At 43.0% G+C, this 12,590-nt stretch overlaps 1 protein-coding gene across 2 annotated transcripts in view; it reads left to right on the top strand.

The window, feature by feature from the left end:
- Window positions 1-12,590, top strand: part of TRIO (trio Rho guanine nucleotide exchange factor) — a 165,151-nt gene that overhangs the window by 141,671 nt on the left and 10,890 nt on the right. Inside the window, exons 41-50 of one of the 2 annotated variants that reach the window (XM_026048555.1) lie at window positions 832-921; window positions 1,536-1,628; window positions 2,277-2,327; window positions 2,532-2,609; window positions 4,080-4,271; window positions 5,033-5,210; window positions 6,028-6,791; window positions 11,002-11,249; window positions 12,074-12,212; window positions 12,554-12,581. In XM_026048555.1, the coding sequence (XP_025904340.1) occupies window positions 832-921; window positions 1,536-1,628; window positions 2,277-2,327; window positions 2,532-2,609; window positions 4,080-4,271; window positions 5,033-5,210; window positions 6,028-6,791; window positions 11,002-11,249; window positions 12,074-12,212; window positions 12,554-12,581 (1,861 nt within the window). Of the gene's footprint in view, window positions 1-831; window positions 922-1,535; window positions 1,629-2,276; window positions 2,328-2,531; window positions 2,610-4,079; window positions 4,272-5,032; window positions 5,211-6,027; window positions 6,792-11,001; window positions 11,250-12,073; window positions 12,213-12,553; window positions 12,582-12,590 lie in introns of those variants that run through there. The other variant, XM_026048556.1, reaches the window with a different exon arrangement.

The following is a 12,590-nucleotide window of genomic DNA, read 5'->3' as shown; positions in this document are numbered from 1 at the left end:
GTTCTTGCTCTTAATCTCTCTCCCGTGTTTTTCAATCTCCTTGTGATTTCTTCCATTTTTACTGTCCACTTGTCCTCATGGCTCAGTACTCTGCAAGTCTGCAACCACAGCAAAGTCTTTTAAGAGCAAAGCAGTCCAGGCAAAGTAATGCAGGGATGCTGGGAGCAGATTTTGGAGTAAATAATGGACACATAAGGAGCATCCCTGTTTCTGCACCAGCAAAGATGAAAATCAAAAATTATCTTTAGAGACAGAAGTTTATGCTCACTCTTTTTCTTTGTTGCTTTTGCTGTTAAAAACACAGGCACAAAATACAGGATCAGACTCCAAGGTACCAATGCCACCCTTTCCATGCTACATCACCTACTTCCCACTAAGTTCTAGCAAGGGAGAAAACACAAGATAAAAGATGGACAAACCAACTTTTTGTCCTCATTACTGTCTGCAGTTAAATAGGATGAGGACATTATCCTAACATTTTAGAACAGTTAGATTATTATTAAAGTAAATAAAGTAAAATAAGTATTCAAATAGAAACTTCAAACTTTTGCTTAAAAAGACAAATGAGGCTTTTTCATGGGTAACTTCATGGTGAGATTTATCAAGCTATGATCACTGAACAGCTGATGTTCTGGAGTATTCATTGTGCTGACTGTTTTTTGACTTGTGTTGCCCTTTTGACATCATAGTGATATTACCCAGGAAGTATGGATTCAGATTCAACCTTTTTTATGTTTAGATTTCCAAACAGCTCTACTTTTTAAGTAATGTTCTATTTTAATCTGTCATGATAAAGATGATAATGATTATTCCATGTCTTTGCTCTTCTAGGAGAGAAGGTTGCACATGTACATAGTTTACTGCCAAAACAAACCAAAGTCTGAGCATATTGTCTCAGAGTACATTGATACCTTTTTTGAGGTAAGTTCCTGAGAGATGACAGCTGCAGAGTAAAGCAGCAGTGCACAAATGCTAAGAATTGTCAGGTATGCTGACAAAAAAAGCACATGCTTCTACTTTATTACTGATTTTACTGGTTCAAATTATCATAGAACTGGTAATAATAATTATAATATTGCCATTTCTGTTGTGATTTATTAAGTCTGATATATGTTCCCAGAGATGTATTGATCTTAGAGGAGAAAAGCGAAGTTCAGGTATATGATATAAATTAAATTGGATACTAACCTGGGCAGCTGACAGTGCATATGTATGTCATATGTTTGAAGGAGCAGTGTTGGATGAGTAAGGATCACTGTAGAAAACCAGAATGTATAGAATCTGTGATTGAAAAAATGAATTTTGCTGCACAGTCATGTTAAAAACAAAACAAACCAACAAAAAAAAAAAAAAAACAGAAAGCATCCCATCCAGAAGATGGGAAGGACTCCCGTCTTTTGCAAACTGAAGATCAATTTCTGTTCTGACTTCTGTCATTTTCTCCTGTGATAGCCCTTAAAGGTGATGCATGTGGCTATGTTTCTTATTACACAAAACAATATTTTAAGCCAAAACACTGTTTTTTATACTGTCAGGATCTGAAGCAACGCCTGGGCCACAGACTTCAGCTCACAGACTTGCTGATAAAACCTGTGCAGAGAATTATGAAATACCAGCTGTTACTGAAGGTAATGTTGAAATGAGTGATTTAATGTATTTGCTAATTGATATGTTTTCTTTTAAAATTATTGAGGGTGCTTTTTAACCCCTTCTCCCAATCAGATCCCATATCTTTAGGTAGTATAAGTTTAGTTTCCAAACATACTCAGTTAGTTGTGAAAATTTCAGTAAATGCTTGGACTGAAGTTTGCACTTTCTGGAAATGAAAAATTTCTTGAAATACCAGATGAACTCAAGTCAGTGACATGGAAGTGCTTAGAATTTGTATCAGTGTCAGGCTCAAGAGAGAGAGGGATCTGCAAGCTGTTTTCAATTGCAGTTGTGGTTTGAGCTGTTGGACTTGTCCTGATTTTTCCATCTACGTAACACTGACACAGGGTTACTTTTCAGTAAATATTTATCATAGAGGCCATGGCCTTAATACTTGTTATTTCGTGAAATAAAACAAAATAAGGAATAAATCCTAAGAAAAAAAAAGAGAGGGGGAGTAACAAGGAAGCTTTAAAAACAAAATCTGGTTTTGTGGGGGTGGGAGGATAATAAGTGTCTTTTGCAATCAGTCATTCTCTGATGGACGATAGAAATTCAGGTTTTCTAAGGTTTTGTTTTGCTGGTTAATGAGTAAGTAACTCATATTAGTGTTTTTCTCATTTTAGGACTTCCTCAAATACTCTAAAAAAGCTAACCTTGACACAACAGAACTAGAGGTACTTCAGACACTTTCTCTTACTGCCTTGAATGCTGTTTGTTCTGTACCTATACCAGCTTTGCTTTTGTTGAGCTTGTGATTATGGCAAGTACTTACTTTTTATGCTGCTTTCTCTTCAAAGCAACAGTAGCAAATCAAACAGAATTCTATCTCACAAAATCCTGTATGGAAAGTAAAGCTTTGACTGTTTCATCTTTCACAGAGAGCTGTAGAGGTCATGTGTATAGTGCCAAAACGGTGCAATGACATGATGAATGTTGGCCGCCTGCAAGGATTTGATGTAAGTTGGATAGATTTTTTGAACATGTTTTGCTGTGAGTTTTTGACAGGTGTTCTAAAAACTGTCCGTTAGCATTTATGTTTTTGGCAGAGGTAGGGGTGGAGACAGGGAGCTTCCTTGCAATCTGTAAGATTTGTTAAAAATTAAGTCCTCCCCCTGCCAAGGAGATCTTCCTGGGAAACCTTATCTGTATCTCAGTGTCACCAGACTTCATAGAATCATAGAATCATAGAATGCCGAAGGTTGGAAGGGACCTCAGAGGTCATCGAGTCCAACCCCCCTGCTCAAGCAGGGTCACCTAGAGCACGTGGCACAGGGCTGCATCCAAGCGGGTTTTAAAGATCTCCAAAGAAGGAGACTCCACAACCTCTCTGGGCAGCCTGTTCCAGTGCTTTGTCACCCTCACAGTGAAGAAATGCTTCCTTAAGTTCCTGTGGAACTTCCGATGCTTCAGTTTGAAGCCATTTCCTCTAGTCCTATCCCTGCTCACCACTGAAAAGAGGCCGCCCCCTCCTCCTCACTGCCTCCCTTGAGGTATTTATACACACTGATCAGGTCCCCCCTCAGCCTCCTCTTCTCCAGGCTGAACAGACCCAGCTCTCTCAGCCTCATTCTTTGAACCTTGGAAGTGCTGGTTTTATTACACTTTCTTTTTTGCCTAATGTTTGACAAAACGCTCAATCAATTATAAGCAGGCCTGGCCCCAACAGTGTAGGCAAAGGAGGAAATGCTAAGGCCAGTAAAGTACCTGAGGTGAGGAACCCCTCTCCGTACTTGCTGAGGCTGGTGCAGATGAAACGTGGCTACTGAAGCAGTGTGCATCAGCCAGACTGCAGAATCACAGAGTGGTTGAGGTTGGAAGGGGCCTCTAGAGCTCATCTAGTCCAACCCCCTGCTCCAGCAGGGACACCCAGAGCACGGGGCACAGGGCGGCATCCAGGCGGGTTTGGAAGATCTCCAGAGCAGGAGACTCCACAGCCTCCCTGGGCAGCCTGTGCCAGGGCTCTGGCACCCTCACAGGGAAGAAGTTCCTCCTCATGTGGAGATGGAACTGCCTGGGTTTCAACTGCCCCTTGTCCTATCACTACAGCTGCATCTATTAGCAAAGCCCTTTCTGCTCTGTGATGCAAATATGAATTTAAACTATTCCACTGTTTGGCACTCTGGAAGACACTGGAAGAATATATGGGAGTTTCTGTGCAAGGAGTGATTTTTACTAGTGTTGCTAATAAACTGTCTTGAATATTAATTGAAAAGGTTTTTCCTGGTTGACTGGTTTGGTTTTGGGGAGGGTCATCTTGTTTGATCTGAGGAACAGCAAAGACTGGTTTTGGAGGATCAATTAATATATGTCCACAATACTCTGAAAATCAGGAGATATTACAATATTACTTTAGAATGATGTGCAAAAAGATGCATTAAAAGACAAAGAATCATACTGAATATGTTTGCACTTGCTTCTCTTTTTAGGGTAAAATTGTAGCCCAGGGTAAGCTCCTGCTCCAGGATACTTTCTTGGTCACAGACCAGGACACAGGACTCCTGCCGCGCTGCAAGGAAAGACGAGTCTTCCTGTTTGAGCAGATTGTCATTTTCAGTGAGCCGCTAGATAAAAAGAAAGGGTTCTCCATGCCCGGATTCTTGTTTAAAAACAGTATCAAGGTAACTGTTGTGTGTGAGTCTGGGCTGAGTTTGTGCAGGGACCACAGAGGTAACAGTTTTCTCATGTAGAGTGTGTAGTCGCTAGTGAATTCTGGATGTGTTTTTTTAAAACATGTGTTTGTTTTCCTGTTTTTAAAAAATGTGTTGTTTTCCTGAAAGTGCTTCTTAAAAGATATTTGCTCACTCTGATAAATGGAAGTCTTGCATCGTAGCTCTCTGATGCTTCCCCTGTGAAGCACCAAAACAGATGTTCTTGTTCAAAGCTGGACAAACATTCTCTAAGAGTTTACTCTTCAGCTCTGCAACGTGTGTGCATCACATTACCAGGTCATTGCAGAGAAAGGTAATTGCCCTTAATTTCTGATGGGCTTCAGCTGAAATCAGTCCAAAGCTCTTGCTCTTGGATTGTGAAGAGCCGGGGCTGGAAAACGTTCCCTTGCACTGGGCAGGCTGAGAATATTCAGGCACGAGGTGTCAATTAATGAACTCGGGCTGCGCTCCCTGGAACAAACACTGCTGCAGAGGGCGACGGGGAAGCTGTGCCAGGAACGGCGTGCTCTGGTCCTTAGCTTATGGTCATCCCTCCATTTCACAGTGCTGTTCTGCTGAAGGGAAGGATGAGTATGAATTGTAAATTACCCATTTCACATTATGCATAATTATGTGAATTACATTTGAAGCTCTGACTCTGAGCTACCCAGAAAGAAATTTTAATGGTGGTTCTTGGAAAATATACCAAGTAAATTCTCTTTTTCGTTAAGGTGAGTTGCCTTTCCCTGGAGGAAAATGTGGACAGCGATCCATGTAAATTTGCACTAACGTCAAGAACGGGCGATGTCACGGAGACCTTTGTTTTGCATTCTGCCAGTCCAGGCGTCCGCCAGTTGTGGATCCATGAAATTAACCAAATCTTGGAAAACCAGCGCAACTTTTTAAATGGTAAATGGTCTGCTTTCCCTGAAGGGCCCTAATTGAGTTGAGTGACTTGCCTCTCGTCTGTTGTTTCTGGGCTCTGCAATGCTTTGGGAGTTTTCCTTTTCCTGAGCTGGCGCAGAACAGTTCAGCAAAATGTGCCCCGCACTTGCTGCAGAACAGATGCCGTAGCGTTTATTACGGGAGCGGTAGTCAGAATTCACATGGTGTTCTCTTGGTGAAATTTTCCAAATGTTTTGTAGGAGTGAATTAAAATTGGCATCATCATCCTTTGATCTACGGCATTTGCATACTCCTTTTCAGTAAATCCAAGTCTTTGCAGACTAAACCTAAGAGGAGTTTTAAGCATCTATTTGTAATATATTTCACTTGCATTATTTTCGTGGCCGTTGTTAGCAAATCTTACTGTTGTAACGGTATTCAGGCTCTGTGTGAGGAAAAATAGTAGTCATTGGTGTCTGGTATGGCACTTTAAAGTCCTTGCTCTGTTTTTATGTATCTGTTAAAGTGCTCTGGTTTTGTGTTGCCGTATTTTGATTTTTATTTATTAATTTTTGCGTAGCTTGTAACGTATAGAGAAAGGAACTGAAAGTTCAGAGTCACACTTGGTGTTTCCCAATTTTTTTTTTTTTTTCTACAGGAAAACTTTTCTCTCTGGTTTGAACTTTTCTGTCTTTAATAAAGGTTTAGCAGATCATGAAGGGTAACACAGGAAAGTCAGTGGCATGACCAGCCTTGCTGAGTGAATGTACCTTGTTTGAATGATGCTCCCTTTCGGCACTACCCAGACCCGTTTCAGACTGTTCTTGCTCTCTCCCTCCAGCCTTGACGTCGCCCATCGAGTACCAGAGGAACCACAGCGGCGGCGGCGGCGGGAGCAGTGGCGGTAACAGCGGTGGCCCCGGCAGCTGCAGCGGCCTGCCCAGCTCCAGCCGCAGCAGGCCATCCAGGATCCCCCAGCCTGTCAGACACCATTCCCCAGTCCTGGTCTCCTCTGCAGCCTCGGCCCAAGCAGAGGCAGACAAGATGTCAGGTATGTCCATTCACAATCTCTCCCTGCCACACTACAACACCTCCTTAGAAGCTGGCCCGAGCCAGCCAGACAGGCACCCTCCCAATGCAGAACCGGACGGTCCTCAGAGAGAAGCTGAGCAGATTCCCAAGATGAAAGTTATTGAGAGTCCCAGGAAGACACCAGGAAACATTTCTGGCTCAGCTGACGGGGCCCAGAAAGAGCCTCGCGGAAACTCAGAGGATGGTCGCTCAAGGAACAGCGTAGGATCCCTGACGCTCGGGAAGCCAAGGCCAGGAGCCATCTCACCAATGAACTCTCCTCTCTCCACGACTTTCCCTTCGCCTTTTGGCAAAGAAACCTTTCCACCCAGCAGCCCCCTGCAGAAGGGCTCCTTTTGGAGCTCCATCCCAGCATCCCCCGCCAGCCGCCCTGGCTCCTTCACTTTCCCTGGGGACAGTGACTCCCTCCAGCGTCAGGTCCACCGCCACTCTTCACACAGCAAGGACACAGACCGCATGAGCACATGCTCCTCGACCAGCGAGCAGTCAGTTCACTCCACCCAGAGTAATGGGGTAAGAGCGGAGCACCTCTGTCCTGCGAGCAATTCTAAAACCTTCTCATGCTCCTTTTCTGCGCGCTGCCATCACTCTCCGTACTAACTTCTGGCTCTCCAGTGCTGTACTGCTCTGAAATAATCAACTCTTCCAATATCTTCTGCGCATTAAAAAAAAAAAAAAAACAGAATTGCCTACCTCACTGTGTGTGTATACATCAACCGTGTGCCACGACATGTATACAGACACAGAAGCAGCTGCTAACATTAGATGCAATTTCCACCTCTGCTGAAAACCTAGATGACTAGGCTGGTACTTACTAACCTGCTCTCCTTGCTTTCCCGTGTCTAATTCGAAGGCACCCGATTAACAGGCTGAAATGCGGCTGCCAGAGCGCCCTGGGCCGGCGCCGCAGCCGGCGCCTCTGGCCCCTCACATCAGGATTTGGGCACGTTGTCTCCCTGGGGGCTGTTTTCTCTGTCACGCGCACGCCGGCCACCCTTGTCCAGTTGAGTTTTAACTTCGTTGGGACATCTACTGCGCACTCCCTGGGCTGCTTCATTTGGGGAGTTTTTTGTTGTTGGGTTTTTTTTCCCCCCTTTCTCTCAGCTTTAGTTGATATACAGCATTCTGCCTTTTTAAATCTCATGTCTAGTCCAGGAATCTTCCATCAATCCACTCAGAACAGACAACCAAAACCTAACTAAAACATTCTTCCGTCTACCACAACCAAAGCTTCAGTGGGAATAGTGACTCCACTTGTCTCGGCTGCATTGTTAGAGGAACTGGCGTAGGGCACCTGGAGATTCAACCTTGAGGGCTGCACTCGGAGTGTTCGTGCTGGGGTATCAGCAGAATCCACCTTCTCTCTAATAACGTCCACCAGGAGATGCTACACACTTATCACAGGGGCATGTGCAAGCATAAGGCAAAAGTTTTAAGGCACTTGCCGTGGATGTGGTAGGCGGGACGTGGTGCCTTTTTTATTTAATCCCCTTCAGTTCTTCCTCACTAAGTGTTCTCTTCACAAATGTTTGTTTTTACACTCTCTCACACCTCCTCTGCAGTAGCAGTTTTGCAAATCACCTAACTTGCAGTTCCTTTTTAAAGTGCATGCATTCTCAATAGAACTGTTTTAACGCACAGAGCTTTCCTCACCTCTTGGTTCTTACACTTACCTTTATAATAGCCTCAGAGGAAAAAACAATATGCTTTGCATGTGTTGTATTTTTATCTCAATCATCTTTCAACTTTTTGTTTGATTCAGCTCTGTCTTGCAAAAAGTGATGCTAATGTATTTGCTGAGATAACGAGTATTTGGCTATTGCTGCACAGCACATGAATCACGATGGGGGGACTCTTTATATGCACAGTATTAATATTGTTTTGTTAAAAGAGAGAGAGGCAGTGGCATGAATTTTTTGAAATATCTGAATTTTGATACCATCTCAGGAAAGATGCCATAGCTTGTTTTTTCTCACTATAAAATATAATGTCTGAATATATGACTTCTCCTTCACAACTGTGTTTCCTTCAGCCTGAAAACTGAGAAAATTCTTCTTTTACATCCCCATTTCTAAACTATATTTTATCGTGATTTCACACTGCATTCAGCATGCTAGAGAAAATGGGTTGTGAAGGCTTCTTTTAAATCGATTTAGCCATTTGTGTATCTGCAAGTGTTTGCGCGCACATATGGTTAAACTGCCTGTGGCAGCCCACGTGTACATATGGGAGGCTTTTAGTGTGACAGCTGTGAGAAAGGTTACCTCTAAGGAGGAGAGAGAGAGAGAGTAGGGGGTTGTTTTGGGTTTTTTTTTTTTTTTTTAGAATTGGAGAGCAATTTTTCAGGGTTTGACTATACACCCTTTTCTGTTATCCTGCCTTTGAGGTCAGTGATGACCAGCAAAACTTGCAGTAGAAAATGATTTACTGTGCAAGAATAATTACTTTCTTGCAAGGAACAAGAGAAGACTGTTGTCTTGGGGTGTGGATCAGTTCTTATATAAACACATTCACAGAGGAGGAGGATTTGGTAACTGCTAAGTGACAACTTCATAACAGATTTTTAAAAAATTGATGCGTTTTTATTCAAAACAGGAAATATTCAATTAAATTGAACTAGAAAAAGAGGTTTCCCTGTGTTAGAGAAAGGTCAGTCTTGCAGTTATATAAATACTGCTGCACGCCAAGAAACAGTAGGCTCAGGAATAGTGTTTGAAGAAAGGCTTGAGGCTGGGACCAGTTTTGTTCCTTCAGCATTCCCCTCCTCCTTTAGGTTAATGGAATTAATAATATATTGCTATGGAACTAAAAGAATTAGGAAATTGTCATTCTACTTTGAGCAGTGACTGACAATGAGATTTGTGGGAATTTGATTATGCTGTTTCTGGCTGGCCCGGAGCATGGCAAGACCTTGCTGAATGCAACAGGCCTTGTGGCCAGTCCTCTGAGCCGGTCTGACCGGCTCCTGTGCAGGACCAGCTGGAGCTGCTCCTCTCCAGGGTGAAGCTCTCCCTAGCGCAGCATTTGCTTCAGCATCCTGGTGGGAGAAAGACGGCATGGGCTTGAACCAGCCAGTCAAAGATTAGTCCAGTCAGAATAAACCTACAGGTTCAGGAGAAATGTGAATGTGCTGGAGAAGCTGTAAATCTGAGACAGGTCCTCTCCCGGGTTCTGGATTTCGCAGTAGCTTAGACAGACAAAACACCCACAGGACCCAAGGCCTGAGCAGCTTGGAGCAGACCGTGGTGTTCAAGGTGTCCATGAGGTGTCTGCGCCTCCTCAGTGCTGTGGAGATGAACATTTGGTCCTTCTGAGAAGGAAGGAGGTGCCCCCTTAGCCTTGCGAGCCGAGATGAGCTCCCTGCTCGCACGTAGGAGCCGCCTTGGCCTCCAGCCACAGCTGGGTGCAGCCTGCGGGCCTCAACGTGCTGCTCACCAGTGAGGCCAAGCTGGGCACAGCAACCCCTCACTGGGAGCAACCCGGGCCAGGCGTAGGAGCATGCACACAGAACTGCCCCCCGTTGCACTGGGAATGGGCCTTGTGCTTTGCCTTGAACTTGCTTTGAGAAGGAAACCACTTATTCCGAGGAATGGGTTGCACAACTTGATAATAATTTTGAAATTTCTATTTGCTAAACCAAATGTGGGAAATGCAGGCATGGGCAAAACCAGCTATCCTTTACACACATCCATGAGAATTTCTTGGTTTGAAAAACCCTCATTGGTGTGATTTACAAACATGTATGTATATATACACACCTTCCCACACACGTACATACAAAAATATACAGACACACCCATACATACGTATGTATATATACACGTTCATATGTGTATACAGCACAACACCTGAACAAATGCAAACAAATAGTAATTGAACAAACAAAACTCATAACCACTGGCTGAAAACACAAGGTAAGCATCTAAGAACACACAGCTATCTTGGTGACTAAAAGTGAGATTTCCAACTTCATGCTGGCGGTTCAGAGTGCTTATTTTGCCAAAGCAACTTGAATTTTTAAAAAGTTCCAGTCATTTACTGGATAAATGCATCCTGTGCACTTAAAGGAACAAAACTGATCATACAGATTCAACCAGTGAAAAGCCTTGAGTTTTTAAGAATGAGATTATCAAAAGCCTTTTTTACACTTTGGTACCTTGATGTGTTGAGCCTGCAAGAAGAGGCTGATGCCTGAGATCTAACAAGCTGTGCTAGGAAGGGCTGGTGAATATATTCTTCATTGTTGGAGTTTCCAGTGTTTATGATGTGGAGTCCTAACTGGTTATTTTGGAAACTGCACACGTAAGACTTCCCGATGAATTGCCCCATGTGCTGTGTTGTAGTTTTGTTCCCCGTGAAGATGTTCAGTAAAAGGTTCTACATCAGAGCCTGAAAGGAAGATAAATGGGTGGCTGTGTATAAACTGAGTCTTAGTAAAGTAGGGAGAAAGTAATCTTGATTAAAAGTAACAGGAATAAATTGCTGCTGCTGTAAGTAATGGTGTTCATAAATGAAACTGGATACATTCAGGAATGTACAGGATAGACACAGCCAACTCTAAAAGAGAAATCAGAGGTCTTTGCTTTGACTGTGCCTCAAGTTATGTGGATTATGCAGGTCGTGGTTGTAGTGGTTGGGCCAAGCATAGCCTCTCGTCTCCATGAGCTTTAAACATGGTTGTTTCTTCCCTTCCCTTCTTTGTGCTTCCCTTTGACGCCTGCAGAGTGAAAGTAGCAGCAGTAGCAATATCTCCACCATGCTGGTGACCCACGATTACACGGCAGTGAAGGAGGATGAGATAAATGTCTACCAAGGAGAGGTCGTGCAGATCCTAGCCAGCAACCAACAGAACATGTTTTTGGTGTTCAGAGCCGCCACCGATCAGTGCCCCGCAGCCGAGGGCTGGATTCCCGGCTATGTCTTGGGGCATACCAGTGCAGTCATCATGGACAACCCTGATGGAACCATCAAGTGAGTGTCTGGGCATGTCCCTGGAGGAGGAAGAAAAAATGCTAAGTTAAATTTAAGGTTAAGTTTAGTTAAGTTCAGCTAAGTTTAAACTGCTGAATCTTTTAAACCAAAAGTTGAAGCTGTCTTTGAGGAGTAAACATCCAGTAGGATGAATGTAAACAGACATTTAAACACACTTCAAGCTACAGGGTAGTAGGAAGGAACCCAGAAGGACATTGTTTATTGGAAGAAAAGCACTAATAACGCAAGCGTTGAGAGCAGCAAGCTACTGACTGACTTAATGGGATGAGTTGCCAGGCAAGACATGTTTCTTTAGGAAGATAGCAGTAAATGTTTGTGCCAAGTGGAATTTCCAGTTCCCAACTTTCCACTTGGAGCCACAAACCATTTGAAAACGGCTGGTTGTGCTAGGAAGCCTTCTCTCATCTCTCTAGTGGGGAAAACTATGTCATATCAGACTTCCCACCAGCTTGAATGTAAAGCTCTTATAGACTGTATTGGAGATAGATCTTATGCTGTTCATTGCTCAGTTTGTTTGGCAGTTTATATTTTTATGTTGAAAGTTTGCCACTCCAGCAAAAATTTCAAGAAATACTAAGCTAAACACTAAATCTTAGCCGTTTGTGTACAATTTTAATTGAGGTTAGAATATCCTGTGAAGAAGTACACAAGGTATTTTTTTCACTTATCTATTAATGAAAAATGAAAAAATGAAATAACACTGAAATATATTTCATCAATGGCATTTTAAACTGAAAAACATAACACACAGCTGAGACTTGAAAAAAAAAGAATTGATCAAAGTTTTCCTGTCCTGCACTTAGGAAGTCAACATCTTGGCACACAGCACTCCGTTTAAGGAAGAAATCTGAGAAAAAAGATAAAGACGGCAAAAGGGAAGGCAAGCTAGAAAATGGTTACCGCAAATCCCGAGAAGGACTTGCCAACAAGGTTTCTGTAAAGGTAAATGTTGCAAAGACACACTCGTTTTCAGAAATAATCACACTGGGATTTCTTTAAAATCTAGCCTCTCGTTTTAATTTCTGTCAGAATTTTCACAGCAAGGTAATGGATGTAGCAGTGGCTTTAATGGACCGTGTTTGTCCAGACCAAGAACAGGAAGATGTAATCTCTGAATCTGGAGGTCTGTGCAGAAAGAGCAGCACAATGATGGCATCTGAGGTCCAGATGCTGCTTAGATCTTTATGGGTGCCCATCACCTCTGCTTTTACTATGCTTTTTCTACCATTCTTTCTTTATTATAAGGTTATGAGGACATTAATTCTCTAATTTCTCCTTTCCAGCTTCTCAACCCCAATTACATTTATGATGGTAAGTTAT

The sequence above is a fragment of the Nothoprocta perdicaria genome, unplaced genomic scaffold (assembly GCF_003342845.1).
Source record: "Nothoprocta perdicaria isolate Ctin4 unplaced genomic scaffold, notPer1 scaffold_55, whole genome shotgun sequence".
Lineage (NCBI taxonomy): Eukaryota > Metazoa > Chordata > Aves > Tinamiformes > Tinamidae > Nothoprocta > Nothoprocta perdicaria.
Note: the sequence above shows the minus strand (reverse complement) of the source record. Positions and strands in the feature narration are given on the sequence as shown.